This window comes from Sphaeramia orbicularis, chromosome 4 (genome assembly GCF_902148855.1).
Source record: "Sphaeramia orbicularis chromosome 4, fSphaOr1.1, whole genome shotgun sequence".
In the NCBI taxonomy this organism is placed as follows: domain Eukaryota; kingdom Metazoa; phylum Chordata; class Actinopteri; order Kurtiformes; family Apogonidae; genus Sphaeramia; species Sphaeramia orbicularis.
The window spans coordinates 27,618,893-27,639,462 of NC_043960.1; the positions used below are offsets into that span (position 1 = coordinate 27,618,893).

Sequence of the window (20,570 nt, forward strand, 5' to 3'; positions counted from 1 at the left end):
GCACTAAACACACAGCTACCTTTTACCTCATTAACATGGCATGTCTGCTGAAAAAAAAAAAAGACGAGCTTTCCGAGTGCCATTGGGTGTGGTGAGAACAAAGGAGGGGTGACTCTGTTCTGTGTGTGGTAATGAGAAAGAAACCGGTTCTACAGGAAACTCTTTGGCAATTACTGTGTCTGAACCAACACACAGACAGAAGCAGCTCAAACATGTTTTGGAACAGTTTTGTTATTTACAGTATCAACAGACACACCCTATGTGAGTCTATTCTGGTCTTAGGATTTTAGTCTTTTAATCCCTGTATTAAATTGTCACAGTATAGTTTCATCTTTGCTTATTGATTTCATCCTGTCTAAAAGTAAAGGTTGATGAAAATGTGATATTTCAGTTAAAAAACCTACACTGTTTTTGTGTTTCCATATCATATATCTTCCATCTGTGCAGTTTTCACATACATTAACCCTTTTAAGACTGCCATTATAACAGGCCGCCAAGGTGTCTTCATGTATTTTTTTTCCAATAAAAGTGTCCAAAAATTTCTTTTTTGCCAATTCTTTTGCACATTTGTTTTCAGGAATAACTGAACTTTTAAAATCTTGCCGTTAATTATCTTTATTTTCATAAATTATAAATGCTTAAAACAGTGTGTTTTTGTAAAAAAAAAAATAAAAAAAAAAAACTAACTTGGAGTTTTTAGCATATTTATTATCAGAAACAACTGTAACTATCCATAATGAAACTTTTTGAGATTGCAAAAATAAACTTTAATCTATTTTACATCTGCTCAATCATGCTTTTTTTTTGTCTTGAAAATTCAGTATCCATATTATGGCTTCATATTTTTTGTTATTTCCAGGTATTTTTAGAGTACGTGGAAGTATCTGAAACAGTTCCTTTTAACTTTTAAAAGAGTCTCACACTGCTGCCGTAAAGTCTTACCTAGTGTCGGAAAGTTCAGGATCTCAGAATTTATGGATAGTGCAAATGGTTCAGGAGTTACAGTCATTTGAATACTGTAAAGCTTTTTATATATATATATATATATATATATATATATATATATATATATATGTATACAGTACAGGCCAAAAGTTAGGACACACCTTCTCATTCTTTGCATTTTCTTTATTTTCATGACTATTTACATTGTAGATTCTCACTGAAGGCATCAAAACTATGAATGAACACATGTGGAATTATGTACTTAACAAAAAAGTGTGAAATAACTGAAAACATATCTTATATTCTAGTTTCTTCAAAGTAGCCACCCTTAGCTCTGATGACTGCTTTGCACACTCTTGGCATTCTCTTGATGAGCTTCCAGAGGTAGTCACCTGAAATGGTTTCCTAACAGTCTTGAAGAAGTTCCCAGAGATGCTTAGCACTTGTTGGCCCTTTTGCCTTCACTCTGCGGTCCAGCTCACCCCAAACCATCTCAATTGGGTTCAGGTCCGGTGACTGTGGAGGCCAGGTCATCTGGCGCAGCACTCCATCACTCTCCTTCTTGGTCAGATATCCCTCACACAGCCTGGAGGTGTGTTTGGGGTCATTGTCCTGTTGAAACATAAATGATGGTCCAACTAAACGCAAACCGGATGGAATGGCATGTCACTTCAGGATGCTGTGGTAGCCATGCTGATTCAGGTTGCCTTCAATCTTGAATAAATCCCCAACAGCGTCACCACCAAAGCACCCCCACACCATCACACCTCCGCCTCCATGCTTCATGGTGGGAACCAGGCATGTAGCATCCATCCGTTCACCTTTTCTGCATCGCACAAAGACACGGCGGTTGGATCCAAAGATCTCAAATTTGGACTCATCAGACCAAAGCACAGATTTCCACTGGTCTAATGTCCATTCCTTGGGTTTCTTGGCCCAAATAAATCTCTTCTGTTTGTTGCCTCTCCTGAGCAGTGGTTTCCTAGCAGCTGTTTGTCCATGAAGGCCTGATTCACGCAGTCTCCTCTTAACAGTTGTTGTAGAGATGTGTCTGCTGCTAGAGCTCTGTGTGGTATTCATCTGGTCTCTAATCTGAGCTGCTGTTAATTTGCGATTTCTGAGGCTGGTGACTCGCATGAACTTATCTTCAGCATCAGAGGTGACTCTTGGTCTTCCTTTCCTGGGGCGGTCCTCATGTGAGCCAGTTTCGTTGTAGCGCTTGATGGTTTTTGCGACTGCACTTGGGGACACATTCAAAGTTTTTGAAATTTTCTAGACTGACTGACCTTCATTTCTTAAAGTAATGATGGCCACTCGTTTGTCTTTACTTAGCTGATTGGTTCTCGCCATAATATGCATTCTAACAGTTGTCCAATAGGGCTGTCAGCTGTGCATCAACCTGACTTCTGCACAACACAACTGATGGTCCCAACCCCATCAATAAGGCAAGAAATTCCACTAAGTAACCCTGATGAGGCACAGCTATGAAGTGAAAACCATTTCAGGTGACTACCTCTTGATGCTCATCAAGAGAATGCCAAGGGTGTGCAAAGCAGTCATCAGAGCTAAGGGTGGCTACTTTGAAGAAACTAGAATATAAGATATGTTTTCAGTTATTTCACACTTTTTTGTTAAGTCCATAATTCCACATGTGTTCATTCATAGTTTTGATGCCTTCAGTGAGAATCTACAATGTAAATAGTCATGAAAATAAAGAAAATGCAAAGAATGAGAAGGTGTGTCCAAACTTTTGGCCTGTACTGTATATATATATATATATATATATATATATATATATATATATATATATATATATATATATATATATATATATATATATATATATACATATATATATATATATATATATATATATATATATATATATATATATATATATATATAGTAAATGCTTAAAACAGTGTGTTTTAGTAAAAAAAAAAAAAAAAAGAAAATAACTTGAAGTTTTTAGCATATTCATTATGAGAAACAACTGTAAATGTCCATAATGAAACTTTTTGAGATTGCAAAAATAAACTTTAATCTATTTTACATCTGCTCAATCATGCTTTTTTTGTCTTGAAAATTCAGTATCCGTATTATGGTGTCATATTTTTTGTTATTTCCAGGTGTTTTTAGAGTATGTGGAAGTTTCTGAAACAGTTTCTTTGAACTTGTAATAGAGTCTCACACTGCTGCCGTAAAGTCTTAACATAGTGTTGGAAAGTTCAGGATCTCAGAATTTTATGGATAGCACAAATCGTTCAGGAGTTACAGTCGTCTGAATACTGTAAAGCGTAATATGCAGCACCGGAGAGACTGCAGTTGTTGAAGGGTTAAAATTGGCCCCTAGATTCAGTCCATGTTCAATGGCTGTAATGAAATACAGTTACCCAGAAGGTTGGAATAATTTTGTTTTCAGACACATTCCTCTTTTTTTATTCTTATTCATACACATTAATAATCACCTTTGACACTGTGATATCATGAATTGGCGTGTTATCTGTACGTATTATAAGCTTTCCACGTGTATGTTCACGCTGCGTAAAATACCATGCGATTAGCAGTTAGGGTTAGGGTGAGGGTTAGCGGTTGCAGATATGTGAACCAGAGATCTTGGCATACATTGACATGCGATCAAATAGCGCTGAATAACATGCAAAAGGACGAAAATGCATATGTATAGCACGCCAAATGCCATATGAATTGGGGTGATCTACAATGCGATTTCATGAGCTCAGTCTGCCTTTGACCAGGTGCAATGATTACATACTGAGTCCTATTTACACTTTAAACTTCAAAAATAAATCACATCAAAGAGGTACAAATATTTTAGTCCAGATTTATGTGCAATGGTGTGCTTTGTAATCCATATATTTCACCATGATGTTTGAGAGGGAGGTAAAAAAAATGTCAAAAGATGTGAACATTACTACACATCTGTCCATGTTAAGGGGTTATATTTTGCTAAACCGACTGTTATTAGTCTTTGGTACATTTATTTGTGTATTTGGACCCTAATAGTTCAAAAAGTTTGAATTTGAACCCTCCAGGTGCTGCAAAGCGATCTTTAGATTCATTTTGCCAAAAATCGAGTGGATTCCAACAATCTGTTTTAATTCCTCCTTAATTTGCTACGTCTATAACTAGTTACGTCACGACATTTGCACATATAAGGTCAAGACTTCCAATGAACATTTCTCCGAGTACGCCATAATTGTTTGTCAGCAGCAGCGGTTGTAGTCCATACTGAAAATATGTCCAGACTTCGAGCCGATTACCTAAAATGTTCAGTTGTTGGTTGAACGGGACAGAGCAGCACAGCCAACAACCTGGAGGGGGTGGGGCATGAAGTGGTTCATTTGCATTTAAAGGGCCAGCGCTCAAAACGACCTTTCTGGTGTCATTACTCAGAAATAGGGTTGAAGATGGACCTGTGGAATTGAATTAATGAAGAATTCAGACCCAAGCACAGCATTTACAGTTTATGTAGACCACAGAAAATGCTCTCTTAGCTGTATATATCACCTCAGTTGTGATATGCATGTTAAATAAAAGTTTATTAGCACATTTGTAGTGTTTTAGTTCCAAAGTCTTTATTCTGCCAACTGAACTAAGTAACAAACTGCTTTCCCCACGTCACAACATATGTGTTCATAAAAACTTATCATTTCAACATTTTTATCCAATATTGATCACAACTGTAATTTTACATCATAGCTAAAGCCCTATGTTTATTTTATTCTCAATTTCTTATGAGAACAGCATGTTTTGTACATTTGTGTAAAGCAAAAAAAAATAAAAAAAAATGTTAGAGTCCCCGTGTCATGCAGCAGTAATTTAACCATTTTTACCCCAAAATTTTATTTCTGTACATTGTAACATGTCTTGTGAAAGTCCTGACTGAGACCTATTCATACATGTATTAAACATGGAGATAAGTTATTTAGTTTAAACACAGAACTTCTTGAACATGAAATGTGTCCCCCTTTTACCGCTTGATCTGGTCCAAGGATAGTCTGTAAACATAATTACTGATGTCAGCAGAGCAGCATTGTTACCCAAGTTTATGAGGCATAGGAAAACATGGACAAAATGAGCTTTTGCAATTCAAACGGGTTTATTCACACAAATGAAAAAAAAAGACAAATAGGCTAAAATAAAAGAAAAAAAAAAGCTTAAAAAAATTCTTTTTTTTTAAAAAAAAGGGGAGAAAAATCAAGGTGCTGCTGTGCAAAAACAGTGGTGAGTCCAATCTTAACGTCTTCATTTCTGTGACAGACCTTCCATCACAGAAACCATGCGCTCCATCAGAACAACAAGTGTGCTTGAGGTTTCATTCATCCTCTGGATGTTTTGGAGCAAAGCCGCTGTGACGTCTTGGTCCCTCCTAGTCTGCTCCAGAAACCTCTCCTCTGACCTCTCAAGATATTCCAACAACTCAGTGTTAGAATTCCGCTTTCTTTTTTCTGTGTAAAAGCAAAACAGTAAAACAGTTACTACATACATCACCATTACACAACAATACTTTGCTTGGTTAGTGTAGGTGGTGTGAGAAGTTTAAATGATCTGCATGGTGTTTGCGTGCACTGGACCATCTGAACAAATCTTACCTGATCTGATTTGATGAGAGGAGGAAGAAGTACTGCAGGATGGAGTCGGTGAGGTGCAGATGAATGGTCGCAGCGGCGACTTGGAATCTTTCGTGGACAACAACTCTGTAAAAAACAAAACAAAGGAGCCCTGCTTTAACTTCACATCTTTTCACCAATGTGGACAATAGCACAGTTAAGTTGACTACTCAGTTCGGTTCTGCCTTTTATGAACCCACTGAGGAAACATCAACTGCAACTCGCAGCAGCTGCCGAAAATAGCTCCCCCTTCCTAAGTCAGCCATGAAGAGGACAATATGCACCAAATTCACTCTTGTCACATCAGAATAGGTCCAAATGTGAGCTGCAAAAGTCATTTCACTCCTTTGGCTTCACAAGCTTATTCTGATGGGTGATGCAGTTTTCAGACGTATCTTTTTTTATTTTCAGATATTTTGTGTGTTGTGTATTTAAGATTTACCTTTTGAAAGTTGTATTTACCTTACAGTTCGCACATGCTTTAATATTAAACAGATAAAAAACATAACTGCAATATCTTACAATATTATTAATTACTGAATTGCTACACAGCAATGATGGTGTTAAGAAGGTGAAAAACCAATCTGCCAGGGTGAGCAGGGAGCATTTCTCAGCAGTTTGTGAGTGTGATTTTGGGGCACATTGTCCTCCTCATGGCTGACTGAGGGAGGGGGGGCTGTTTTCGGCAGGGAGCAGAATTCGGCACAACAACGGGAAACGTTATCGTTAGCTTGTTGTTAGCATACCACTTGCTAGCGTTTTAAATTCCGTAACGTTTGCAGCCCGTTTTAATCTCTTAAATCGACATTTTGTGGGCTATTAACCATGCGTTGGAGGAACATAACTTACCCGTATCGTTTGCCGCAGTCTCAACATCAGGCTCGTTCTTAATCGAGTCCATGTCCGCTGTGGCCCCGTTCCGTGCACCGGTGGTCTGATTCACCGGCTTGTCTCCTAAAACTGAGTCCAGCAGGTCGAAATATGGGATTCTTTTCGGTCGGCCGCTGTGTCCAAGCTGTCTTTTACGGTTCCAGTACTCCTTCTTTACCTTCTTTAGTTTATTTACAAGCTGGGCCAGGGTCCGGTCGTAGCCGGCAGCAGTCATCGCTCTTTGTATTTGTTCGAACACCGGCTTTGTTCGAGTGGCTCCCTCCAACTTGTCTTGGACTTCGGATGAAGTCCACAGTGCCACAAAGCACTGGGTCTCCTCCTCAGTCCAATGCTGCTTGTTTTTGACTTTCATAATTCTTTCTCTAAAAACTAAGCTAAAAACCCGCTGGTTGTAGTTTTAAAAATGGCGGTTCATGGCTTTCGCAGTTCCTGTTTTGGTCCGTAACCACGCCCACCGATGACGATGGGGGATGCGTCATTGATTCGTAACTCGGTCTGTCTCATGTTTCATGCTGCGTTCCAGGTAACCCGTAACTGGTGTTTTTCAGCCTTCTACCAGTGATAGTGATGGGACTTCTGGCTCTTTGAAGGGAGTCGTTCAATCAGGAGCCGTTAACTGAAAAGAGCCGTTCAAAAGACTGGCTCTTTTATGTTTTTTGCATTATTTTGAAACACCAATGTTTTAATGACTAAATAGGCTACATGTGATGACTGACATTACATTTTAAAGGTGTTTAATTGGTGCGGCAGTAAATATTATCTTACCGTAAAAAAGAATAGTTAGTTCAAATGTATGGGCTAAATAAATGCCAGTGATAGGTGACATTAGGCAAATGCTGGAATTTGACCAAAAACATCACGGTACATTATGTGGACTAGTCTGTAGCCTAAAAAGGAAGAAGAAAATAAAACATTTTCTCATGAAATAACATTTTATTCTACTCAAAACAAGAACAATAAATGTGTGTAAACATACACACTTCAAACTGTTGTTTTTTGCTAACTTCTTGCCATGAGACATGCGCAGTGCACAATGACTCTTTTTTTTCTGCTCGAACTTTTTCCTCCTGCCCAATGCCTCCCCAGTGAAGCTAAATTGGCAGGCAATCAGACACTCCCTCCTTTAAAAAAAAAAATGAACGGCTCTTTACAAAGACTCGGTTCCCATTGTTCATTTCAAAGAGCCGTTCAAAAGATTTGATTCACTCATGAATGTCACATCACTAACCAGTGAAAAGGCACTGGAATGGCAGTCAAACCCGTGACTTCCCACCCGTGAACTCGTACTAGAACTTTTTTTTTTATTTTTTTTTTACTCGTACTAGATCGATGTACTCCCAGTTCCAAGTTCTGACGTTATGTAGCAATGGCAGCCCCCATGGATGTGGTGTTTATGCAAATTGTTTATTAAAACAGGTATTGCTCTGACATTATTTATCTGCAAATGTTCTGCATAATCAGCAGCTGCTCTAGCCTTAGCTAGTTTTCAGTCCATTGACTGCAAGAATAAATTAATACCAAATATGTATCCAGATATATAAATAATATAACATGAAAGGTATAACAGCTTCTCTTGCCTTATGCGCCGTTTTCCTCCTCTGTTTCCCTCAAATAAGCAAAGAGCAAGCACCCTTGGCCATAAAAATGATTGTAAATGAGCATAAAATACAGTCTGCCGTGCTGGTTTGTTCACATCTAGCTACTACAATTCCTTGCGCTCAGGCAGTTTGGCGTGACTTGCCTGGAATGTTACAAAGTCGTGATTTGAAGTTGTGACTTAAGGGCTCAAAAAATGGCCTGGAACGCAGCATAGGTCCAGAAGTTTGTGCTTACCTGGAATCTGTTTGGAACCACTTTGGAACTGGTTTGGCCAGTGCTTAGGCGGTGGACAAACAACAACGTGGTGCTAAGTCAGTTAGTGATGTTCGATACCACGGATTTCCTTTCCGATTCAATACCAAGTAAAATTCAGGCTGGTATCAGCAATACTGATGTGATACTGATATTTTGTACAAATGCACTTAATGTCTGGAAAATTTAAAAAATAAATAAAAATTGTGTATCTGTAATAATAGTGGATTTCAAATCATAACTTCATAAAGAATACAAGACATTAGAGTAATTATTAATTAATTATTAGGAACTATTACAAAAATGAAAACTTGCATATTAATTCGTGTTACATGAACGTGTTAACATTAAACATGAAAATACTGAACATGTAACACTTCAACAAAAGCATCCAACATTGACACTTTCGTTCATTCACAAATTTTTGTTAAGGAACAGTAATATATTTACTGTTTTCCCCTTTAGTCTGTTTCATTTTTCACTCTGTACAAACTGAGTGAGTCAGAGTTGACTGACTGAGAAGCGTGACACAGTACACGTTTACCCAGGTGGAACAAGAAGTAGTTCCCACCAGTCGCATATCATTTGGACCAGATCCCAATAGTTCAGCTACTTTCCACTGTATTCCTGATATGTATTGCCTCAAATGACTGAAGTGTCAAAAGTATCGATATTTTGTTTTGTGAATCAATTCTACAGTGTAAAGATTTGGTTTCGGAGATATTGATATTTCAGTATCAATCCGCACATCACTACAGTTCAGCACTGGCTCCGAACCACCCCTGGAACCTGTTTGGTGGAAAAGGGGTAAGGGTCTGTGCTCTGTAACCTGGGAAACAACACTGAATATAGGTCAGTCTTTCTGAATCTTTACGCACACACCCTTTTCACAGAACTTTAGGGTTATAATTAGGTTTATAATAAAAGATGTCTAATGCAAGACTAGATTAGGTTTAATCTGAAAGAGATCATCTTCTATGTTTGATGTGCACAACAGCTGTTCAGCCATGGCTCAAATATAACCCTGCCAGCAACCTGGTGGATTTTAAATGGTTTTACCTCACATATTCATTCATTCATTTATTCATTTTCTGTAACCTCTTAATCCTCTGGAGGTTTGCAGGGATCTAGAGCCTATCCCACCTGACATTAAGTGGAGGCACTGGGTACATCCTGCAAATTTTTGACAGTTCATTGAGGTGAACAGACATTCACTCTCATATTCACTTCTATGGGCAATTTACAGTGACCAGTTAACCCACCTAGTTACACATCCAAACATGGGACCAGTGATGAACCCAGGACCTCAGTGCCAACTACCATACTGCTCTACTTACATTATTTTATTATTCTAAAATGATAACAATATCTTGAATTTCCCTCAGGATTAATAAAGTATCTATCTATCTATCTATCTATCTATCTATCTATCTATCTATCTATCTATCTATCTATCTATCTATCTATCTATCTATCTATCTATCTATCTATCTATCTATCTATCTATCTATCTATCTATCTATCTAATTACTATTTCATCGACTATTACACCTCTGCTTGTATTTACCACTGTACATAGCGTTTTACATTTCATTATATATATGATGTATATATTATAGTGTGTGTTTTATCTTGAGGTTTTTTTGTATTTGTATTTAACTTAGCTGAGAACTACTTGCCCAAATTTTGGTATATGTACACATAAAGACAATAAATTTAATCCTGAATAGACTGAAGCATCTCTACAACTGGACGTTTGCGCACTATATCATTGTCTTTGTGCCTATTCCAAAGGATATACATATAGTAGTCTGATCTGAAATGAGACAAACTATAGCACATATCAGTTAAATATTAACTCACAATTTCTTTGGTGATACAACCACAGAATAATAACACCTTAAAGAGGTCATATTTTGCTAAATCCACTTTTATTAGTCTTTGGAACATTTATTTGTGTATTTGGACCCTAATAGTTCAAAAAGTTTGAATTTGAACCCTCCAGGTGCTGCAAAGCGATCTTTGGATTTATTTTGGCAAAAATCGAGTGGATTTCTACAACCTGTTTTAATTCTTGCTTAATTTGTTACTTCTATAACTAGTTACGTCACGACATTTGCACATATAAGGTCAAGACTTCCGACGAACATTTCTCTGAGTACAACATAATTGTTTGTCAGCGGCAGCAGTTGTAGTCCATACTGAAAATATGTCCCAACTTCGAGCCGATTACTTAAAATGTTCAGTTGTTGGTTGAACGGGACAGAGCAGCACAGCCAACAACCTGGAGGGGGTGGGGCATGAAGTGGCTCATTTGCATTTAAAGGGCCAACGTTCAAAACAACCTTTCTGGTGTCATTACTCAGAAATAGGGTTGAAGATGGACCTGCGGAATTGAATTAATGAAGAATTCAGACCCAAGCACAGCATTTACAGTTTATGTAGACCACAGGCAAGTCTTTTAAAATGCATAATTCCATTTTATAAAAAAAAAAAAAAAAAGCTAAATATCACTCTTTCAAAGCTGCACAGACATGTTTAATGACTCTGAACAGATCACGAACAGACACAATGTTACCAATGACATGACTCGTGTATTTTCACAGTCTGATGTGTAAACAGTTTTACAACAAACTCTCTTGACTTAAAACTATTTTTAAAACTGACAAATATCATATGTGTAAATGATGGCACCAGCCAAATGGGATAAAATTACTGGTCTCCACTGACTGTAACACAGTGTGTTTTTTTTCTGAAATGAGGTTCCACAGGGCAAAACCAGAGGGAGCAGGATTTCTTGTCTTTACAGGCCTGCATTGCAAACCAGAGGCAAAAAACACAAATATGACTGGCTACCCATCGTATTCGTGGTCGGAGCAAACAGCAAGTACGTTTGAGGAGAGAGGCAATTATTGAAGGGACTTTAGCCACTTTTACACAGAGATCCCAGAAAAAAAGGGAGATGGTGATCTCCCCTTTTTTCCACCAGTGACCGATTCACACAGCCAAGCCGAGGAATAATTCCATCTAAAAAAAAGCTAAATATCACTCCTTTAAACCTTAATGTATCTCTTGGGCATGTTCTGTCGTTAATGAGTAAAAAACTTATGATGAGGAGTCATGTCTACCCAGAATCCAAATGGGGATGTTTCAGTTCATCAGTTTTGAAGACAAACACCTCCTATCAGATTGAAATAAGATTTATATCTCTTTGGTCAGCTTCTTAGGAAGGGTGTGATACAGTAAGGTATCTCAGAACTCTGACACCATGAGTCAAACGTACGCAGTAGTACTAAAATTATACCAACATGATGCCTTGGAGGAAAAAAAGGGGTTGTGTGACTTTAATGGAGTTTTGACTAGAAGTCAGGCCAGTTCTGGAGAACTGCAGCCAGAAAAAAAAACTGTGTTCTTATGAAGAAATTGTACAGAATGATGTGAACATTTTTAAAGACTGTTTTTTTGGAAATCCTAATTTTTTTTTTTTTTTTTTTTTTTTTTGCATTTTTGAAAGCATGTTATTGTGGGTTAACAGCAAATAAGCACACATTTAATGTAATCATAGACTACTAAGCTACACTGTTGATTTAATAACTTTGCACCAGCACCTATATGTGTAAAAAGGAAACACCAGAGAGTGAGAGGCAGCTCCTCTACATCTCATCTATCTGCTTTTCTGGGTCCTTTTGGATGTTTTGTTGTTGGACACAGCTTCTTTCACATTTCGCTGTGTGTGTTTCTTTTCTGTCTGCTCAGTCCCTTCCTCCATTGTCCCTCCTGTGCCTTTCACCTGACTGAAACACAAGCCCGTCGCAATGGTAAACCTGTGGCACTGTAATGTGAGAGCACAGGTCAGGCTTGGACACAAAGCCTACACTGTACAGAGAATACTGATAGACCATATGCTCTCCCATCGCTTCTAAAAAAAACCCCTCCTGATTAAACTAAATGTGAATTCATCCATAAAGTAACACTTTTAACCCATAAAGACCCAGTGTTAGTTTTCTGGCAGTTCCCAAATTAAGTTTTGTCTCTATCTGTATGAAGCCATGTAGCTGACTGGTGGTCTTATGGTTAGGTTGAGAGTTTGCCACATGGGATACGAGAGTATGAACTGCAGAAGTAACAAGAGCTTATTTCTAAGAATTATCAGCTGAAACTTTGAAAAAAAAATTCACAAATGCTGGGTTCATATTCTCTTATGTCCCCCCAAATCTTGTTTAGCACCATCCTCCACTGGTCATGAAGGTCTGAGGACACCTATTAGTAATAAAAAAACAAACAAACATGAAAACCCTCCCACTATGAAACTCCTAGATTCTAAGTAAGTGGGAAGAAAACTTGTTTCCTCTCTTCCTCTGAATTTGTGGGGGAAAAAAAAACGCCCTGTAGCATTTGTTTGTACATGTTCTACTAGCATCATTTTAAGTGCCTAATTTGTTGTTGACCTGTAGGCACCCACGCCCTAGTAGTATCTGATTTCCGTTGCCAAAAACTGTGTAGAGCCGTTTTTGCGTCACCTACTGGAAAAAGCTGGTTGTGGTTGCTGGGAGCTGGGGTGTTTATTTGTACTTTTACTTGCAAGTGACAGCAAGTGACATAAACCGCAGGAATGTCTTGTTCCGCCAGATACCAGACATGAAACATGGTTGTGATACCTGTATGTAGTTTTAACCCTGTAAAGCCTGAACCATTAAATCATTGACAGACTATTCCAGTTCTTTGAAACTGGAGCCTTTATTCGCCCTTCTGAACGACCCAAACAAATTTATTTTTTTTCAAATATCAATTTCCATTTATGATTTTCAATTTTGTATCGTATTTGATACTTTGGGTCTCAATGATCAGATATTATTATTTTTAAACACATAAAAACATAATATAACACAAACCTGTCTAACAAATTGGTAGTTCCTTTTCAAAATTTCTGCCTCCTTCCTAATTAATGAAGTCTTGTAGTGTCACTGGAAAGGCCTCTGGTGAACGAATTCCTCCCCCAGGTGGACTATCTGTGTATTGCATGTATCTAATTCAGAGGCAATTTCTCAAAGACTGCAAGGGAAGCTCAGCTTCCCCTAAAATTATGAAAATTAAATGGTCAAATATGTACGATTGTGTTGACATTTCATTGACTACAAATGTGTTAGAACACGTTCATCTCAAAGATGAGTTCGTTCAGAATCAACTTTATCACAAATCAACGGACTCGATGTTGTTCACTTCTCATACATTCCCGTTGCGCTGTTTTCTCATACAATCTCTGCTCAGTGCATTTGCCCGTAGACGCTCAGCATCCATGCACTTCAATGGGACTGAGTGGAACAGATTTTTTTATTGCCTCAAAACTGTAATTGGATAAATGCCACGATGTTGTCCCGCCCCCAGACACTCGGCGTCTCTGGGGGTGAATAGAGCTGTGGGCGGAGCTCGGCTGGACGCTGAGCTTCTACGTGCTAATTGGAGGATCAGTCAAAAGGCTGAATCCCGTTTGACTGACAGCTATTTTGAGATCTACTCCTTTACTTGACAGAGTTCAGTTTAATACCGTCGCACATTCTGCTGTGAAATCGAGAGAGAAACCACTACGAAATTACTTGTTCATTTCTTGCACGGTAAATAAAACATACTCATTGTACTTCCTTGTTTCAATTTAACATAATTTCAATGTTTTCTTGTTTCAGTTACGTAATTTAATAATTTTTTGTTTGAGTTCTGATTCTATTTTGATTCAGGGAGACTGAGGTCTGAGCTTCAAGTCCTGTATTCGAATGAGAACTTACAGGGTAACAGGGGAAAACTGTATGATTTCTTGATTTTTCTAAAAGATATGGAATTGGACAGTGCAATGCCTCAGCTATAGAAACTGTTGTCACTAGTGGCAACAATTGGAGCTACATCGGCAGGTGTAGAAAGGAGCTTCTCTTGTTTAAAAAAGGCTCAAGTCCTACACCTGCAACACAATGGGCCAAGGCCATCTAAGCAGCCTGGCTCTGCTGGCCATTGAGAGGACACTGGTCTAGTCCCTGGAAAAGACGCCTACTTGGTACGATAAGGTCACTGACCATTTTCTTAAAAAGGAACGGAGGACCGAATTTATGTTTAAATAACCTGACAATTTTTTTGATGTAAGCCGACAATGAGCTTCCCCTCTCTGAAAGACGAGCAGCCGCCACTGATCTAATTGTATACATCAGGTTTTTCAAGAAAAAACATATCGCACTGATCATGTACAGGGCTTCAAAACGCATGTATCAAATATGATACGTTTGGCATTATGGGGTTAAAGAGCAGTGTGTACAACCCAGAGCATGAGTTAAAACAATGTAAAGTAAGTTGCCCTAAAATTACTACAGTTAAGAAAAAGCCATAGAGTTAAAGGTGACTTTTGTTTGTCTAGTTTCACAGCTGAGGGCCTCAGATAGGGAAGGGCTAAATTTGGTGAAAAAAGAGGAATTATAAAATGAGCCGATCCATTAAAACAAACAAGTGCAGTCTTGAAATCCATTGTAAATCTCATAGGTAACAGATGAAGGGCAGCAATGACTAGTGTACTGTGATGTAAGCACTTTACCAGCTACATATTAAAGCAGTAGCATTATGTATCAGCTACATCAAAGGGGAAAGACTCAGTTGAGCAAAGCTAGACTTGGCTACTTTTGTCACCTGTACATCACAAGACCACGGGCCTCATTATAAACATTATTAGCACTTAATTGCTTAATACTGCTATTGACTGGACTATAGTGAGGTTATAATAAATACCTCAGGTCTTGAGTTGTTTATGTGTAAAAAACTTGGCCATTCATTTATAACGTCAGCAATATGGACACATGATACTGGACTTAATGCACGAACAGTATAAATTTTAAATTAAGTAACACACAGCTGTAAATCTGCATGATCTGCCCCAACGATGCATGTAAATAGAAAGTAAAAGGGGTCTCAAACAGACCCTTGTGGGACCCCACCAAAGAGATAATTAAAATAATAATAATAGTAATAATAATTATATAAAAACTGTATTCTGTGCAGGTTAGGCTACCAAAACCTGCTGCTCATAAAGTCCTGTATCACTGGAAGCATCTGGAACACTATTCTTCATCAGGATTCTGTTTGCACATGTCTTGTTGTCGTGATTACATCAATAGGCTGAGCTGTTACAATACATGCTCTAGCTTGACTGAATAACTGAGGTTGTTTAATTTACACGTTAGAGTTTCTGAGGGCTCTTGTACAGGGTATACCCACACAGAGGGCAAAAACAATAAAATGTGTTGGAATCGATTCCTTAAAGTGGAACAGTCATCTATAGGAAAGTTAAGCACGACATTAAAATATAAAGGAAAATGTGACAAGACAGATTTCTATCCTCCAGTCCAACAACTTGTCTGGAGGTGAGAAGTGAATGAAGGTGACAAAAAATTGCATGAGTCATTTCTAGAAATCAGATAAGTTCCAAGATATGAGATATCCTTGATAAGTAAAATTAGGCAAACTATAGTTTCCAGTAAAGATACTTATTTCCTTTAACACTTTCATCTCCACGTGTTGCCTGTAGGAGCAGAGCAGGCTGCTCATGAAAAGACAGAAAAACATGTAGAATTTACATGTTTCAGTGCATTCTAAACACATCATATGCATCTGCACATGACTGATGCAAAAAAAAAGAAGGTGGTGGAAGTTTTACTTGTTTTAAGAGTTTTGGTGCAGACCTATTAATGCTTAGGCTCTTTCAACTCTGTAATGGTGTAACAGGCAATTATCATATTACACTTGAATCGTGTGTCTTTATGATATCAACACTTTTTTTCTGACTTATAATCCTGATTTGTTATTTCTGTGAATGCAGTTTCCTTTATTATATGCATTGTACTTATTCCATTAAATTATACTTGAGCTTTTTAACTCAGCTTTTCTTCCTCATATAATAATATTTAGTATCTTTTGTAAATCCATTTTTGCATGTTCTGTAGATGTTTCTGTGGGTTCTCTGCTACTCCAGCTTCCTTCCACTATTCAAAGACAAGGACATTAGAAGATTAAATATTTATTCTAAACTGTTTATGTGTTTGAATGTGAGAGTGAATAGATTTTTTGTTGTTTGGTGTGCCCCACCTTTGCCCATTTGTATTAGGGATAAGCTCCAACATCCCAGTGACCATCACAAGGACTAAGCGGCTCAGTTAAAGGAGTGATATTTTACTTTTTTAAATGGAATTATGCATTTTAAAACATTTCCCTATGATCTACATAAACTGTAAATGCTATGCTTGGGTCTGAATTCTTCATTCATTAAACTCCACAGGTCCATCTTCAACCCTATTTCTGAGTAATGACACCAGAATGGTCGTTTTGAGTGCTGGGCATTTAAATGCAAATGAGCCACTTCACACCCCACGCCCTCCAGGTTGTTGACTGTGCTGCTCTGTCCCGTTCAGCCACTTGTATTCGTTAATACAACCAACAACAGAACATTTTAGGTAATCGGCTTGAAGTTTGGACATATTTTCAGTATAGACTACAACTGCTGCAGCTGACAAACAATTATGGCGTACTCGGAGAAATGTTTGTCGGAAGTCTTGACCTTATATGTGCAAATGTCGTGACATAACTAGTTATAAAACATAAAGTAAGAGGGAACTGAAACTCGATTTTTGCCAAAATGAATATAAAGATAGCTTTGCAGCACCTGGAGGGTTCAAATTCACTCTTTTGGAACTATTAGGGTCCAAATACACAAATAAATGAACCAAAGACTAATAAAAGTGGGTTTAGCAAAATATGACCCCTTTAAAGGTTCAATACATACATTTAATGGTATCTTAAATTAATTTGCCAATTTTAACTGACTGAATAGCCCACCAAACGCCCATGACTGTGATTGAAAAGACACAAATCACCTGTTTGATATTTAGTATTTGGTTTGTTTCTTCAGATGAAGGAAATATGAAGATGTAAAATGATTTTAACAGGTTTTTTTAATTTAACTTCTGCAATTAGCTCCTCTTAAATCCCCTAGATCTGAGTTGTTATGAGGTAAGATATGGGATTTACACAGCTAAATCATCACTGGTTGTTGCTGGTTTGTTTTCTTTGTTTTTGTGAAGTCCCAGTGAATCTCAACTTATCTTTGTTATATTGTAGAGACACAGCTGCTTAAATAAACCTGCATTACTTGTGGTTTGAGGAAAACCCGTAGTTACCACTGTCTGTTGTATTGAAAAAAACATGAGTGGGAACATCTGTCTTGTTTATTTTACATATTAAAACAACATGAGGAAAAGCCTGAGGATTGGCATTGGCATTATTTCTGTTCTGTAGAAATCAAACACATTACAAGATGACCTCAGTTTGTGGATCTGCTCTGCACAAAAGTATTACAGAACAGTTGAGTGGCTTTGCTTTAGTATGAATCAGAACATATGGAGAACTTTGTTAGTAGCCAGAAGGGGGCAGAGATGTCCTGATGTTAGAAAAAACCCCTTTCACATGCTGTATATTTGAGTCCTTATATGGGTTGTTCGTGTTATGGAGCAACCTTTCTGTGTCTGAGATTTCTTTAGTCATATTTTCTCTAAACAGAGCCACATGTTTATTGTAAAGAGTTGTTAGTGTGTGGTTTTTCCTGTGTGTCCATGAACTCATCATCCCCCATCTTAGTTTGTACTTCCTTATCTTCTCAAAAAAAACAAAGACAATTCCACTGAAAACATTTTAAGCATTGTTTTTTCTACATGAATCAGCATGCAAACTTCAACTGTCATTCCTACCTTTTTGAGTTGGAAGTTCCACCCTGCTTTTTTTTTTTTTTTTTTTTTTTTTCAAAATGTTACATCCTGTTAGATTTTTGATCTAACAGGATGAACGTTCAGGTTGATTTTATTGGTATATGTGTAACAGGGAAAGAAAAAAAATCATCATACTGATGCATTTGGGAAATTTACTACTTATATCCCTGTAGTATGTAGGAATATTACCTGTAGCTATCATACTTATGTTACACTGAGCATAGTGGTAACCATATATGTGTTATAGTTTAGCTTGGGAGTGGTTTTGTGTGTGGGTAAAGTTACTCCACATTTGCCATGAGCTGATGGTTGACACAGTATTCAGACTGAGAGCAGTGTCTCCACTCTGTGGTCTGCTGAAGCAACTACAGCCCATTTTGCCCATGCATAATATCAGACAAATGAGATAACGTAACGTAACGTAACGTAACGTAACGTAACGTATTCCTAAATTAGTCCCACAAGGAGAAATTCCAAATTTACAGCAACAAGAGTGGAGCACAAAGCACACAAGAGCAAAAAAGAGCAAAATCAAAAATAAAGACAAATTTTTAAAAAAAGCTATAAATACTACTTACAGCTGTGCACATTCTGAACATGCCACAGGTTGGATAGGGGAGATACTTACACCTATATACACACATCTACACACATAATTATATATACATAGACGTGTACAGATAATACACATAGTATGATTTATTGCACAGATTATTTGGAGCAGTTTCCCTTCCATAGATTCATGGTTTGGAAAAAAAAAAACAAAAAAGCGGATAGATTACTGATGTCTGATTTGGACCCCCAGAAGATTATCTGATTGCCACTGCATTAAGCTAATGGGGGGAGGGGGGAATCCTTTTTAATAAATGAACTGACACAGCAAGTATTCTAAGAGCTGCTTATCTCTACAGCTGAGGGCAGGTCGATTGTGACCAACAAGATCAGCTAAAACATGGTGACCACCTTTATAAGACTGAGCCGGAGTAGTTTAGTCTTCCTAATCCAAAGAAGAAAAAAACTGTTTCAGTATAGATGTGAAATTAAGGCACATTTAGGAAGTACTTGCTGAGATAATGTTGTAATTAATGCAGTAACATGAACGCAGCCCAGTCATGTTGAAAGTTGGTGAGGCCTGTTGGATGTCTGACCAGCCACTAACTACCTGCTAATGGGTGCAGCTAATGAGGCCACAAATCTCTATTTTCACATTGGTTTTACCTCAGTGAATTGAACACACATTTGTGCCCTGTCCACACTGATACAGATGTTCTACAAAACAAATATATACTTCTCTCTATAGTACATTTTTCTCTCATTCACACATTAAGATCCAGATATGTTATAGTTAACTTAGAAATGCTTTTTTCAGGGATTTGTATTTTTTGTTTGGCAAACAAAGATACTGGAAAATGATCATCATACCTAATTTGTGCTTATCAATGGTTTGTGTCATGAACATGCACCTATAGTCATGAGCAAAAGCAGCAAAGCTTGTTAGAAAAAGCAGATGTAGGTCATGACCTATCAAATATACCGGTAGGTCGTGGTTCCGCTGTTGTAGCAAAATCAGAATAATATAAAGTATGGAAGAAGAAAAACAAGAAAAACATATGAATTTCAGCAAAAATGTTTCTGATAATAAAATATGTTTAAATTACTCATCACATTTCCTGTTGTTCATGTCTATATTTATTGAACTTGTTTAAACTGTATTTGCTAAACTTCTGGATGGTCATGAGTTATCATCTTTCAAAGATTCATTTACATAAATCTCCATTATCAGGACTCAGCAGAGGACTGTTCCAATATCTGGGATCCTTCTGAGGATTGAGGCCTCCTTTTGAATAACATTCATGGATGGATCTGTGGATCTTCATGTTCATGTGCGCTCTTAAAATATTGACAATCTTAAAAAAGAGCCGACCACAAACTCAAACTTGAAAAGCACTCGGAGAGCGCAGACCTCCGCCAAGGCAGACTGGTCTTGGCTTGGCTTGGCTTGGCTTGGCTTGGCTTGGCTTGGCTTGGCTTGGCTTGGCTTGGCTTGTCTTAGATTAGATTAGATTAGATTAGATTAGATTGGATTACATTAGATTAGATTAGATAGAACTTTATAGATCCTTTGGACAGAGCCCTCAAGAAACTGAGGTTCCAAAAGCAGCACAACACTGAATATATGCACAAGAAATACCACAAGAAAAAAGAAAAAAAAAAAAAAGTGATACAATAACTATTAAAAACAGTACTGAAAAATTGCAATTGCACATTGGAAAGTACTAGTGGAAACAAGTGGCAAAGTAGTAGTAATAATAATAAGTAGCTTATTATACTATAATATTATAATGTAAAATTATAGTATGCACAATATGTATGTGTGTGTGTGTGTGTATATATATATATATATATATATATATGTGTGTGTGTGTGTGTATATATATATATATATATATATATATATATATAT

The 20,570-nt window shown here is 37.4% G+C and overlaps 1 protein-coding gene and 2 long non-coding RNA genes across 3 annotated transcripts; 1 reads left to right on the forward strand and 2 right to left on the reverse strand.

Annotated features, from left to right (window-relative positions):
• Positions 1–1,392: 1,392 nt before the first annotated feature.
• Positions 1,393–11,339, reverse strand: LOC115418194 (uncharacterized). The gene is made up of 3 exons (XR_003935270.1): positions 11,241–11,339; positions 7,784–7,788; positions 1,393–1,404 (listed from the first exon to the last, which is right to left on the reverse strand). It is a non-coding gene; the product is annotated as an uncharacterized LOC115418194 (long non-coding RNA).
• Positions 4,761–6,896, reverse strand: LOC115418192 (uncharacterized). The gene is made up of 3 exons (XM_030132586.1): positions 6,426–6,896; positions 5,559–5,663; positions 4,761–5,414 (listed from the first exon to the last, which is right to left on the reverse strand). The coding sequence occupies exons 1-3, from the start codon at positions 6,817–6,819 to the stop codon at positions 5,212–5,214; spliced, it is 702 nt and encodes a 233-aa protein (XP_029988446.1). The 5' UTR covers positions 6,820–6,896; the 3' UTR covers positions 4,761–5,211.
• Positions 8,816–19,227, forward strand: LOC115418193 (uncharacterized). The gene is made up of 3 exons (XR_003935269.1): positions 8,816–9,075; positions 18,845–18,851; positions 19,217–19,227. It is a non-coding gene; the product is annotated as an uncharacterized LOC115418193 (long non-coding RNA).
• Positions 19,228–20,570: the final 1,343 nt, after the last annotated feature.

Excerpts from the sequence above, each read along its gene's own strand:
- LOC115418192 (XM_030132586.1), bottom strand. The coding sequence starts at position 6,819 with ATGAAAGTCAAAAACAAGCAGCATTGGACTGAGGAGGAGACCCAGTGC. Across the intron at positions 5,664-6,425 it reads GACTGCGGCAAACGATACGG|AGTTGTTGTCCACGAAAGAT; the intron begins GTAAGTTATGTT and ends TGTTTTTTACAG. Across the intron at positions 5,415-5,558 it reads CTCTCATCAAATCAGATCAG|AAAAAAGAAAGCGGAATTCT; the intron begins GTAAGATTTGTT and ends GCTTTTACACAG.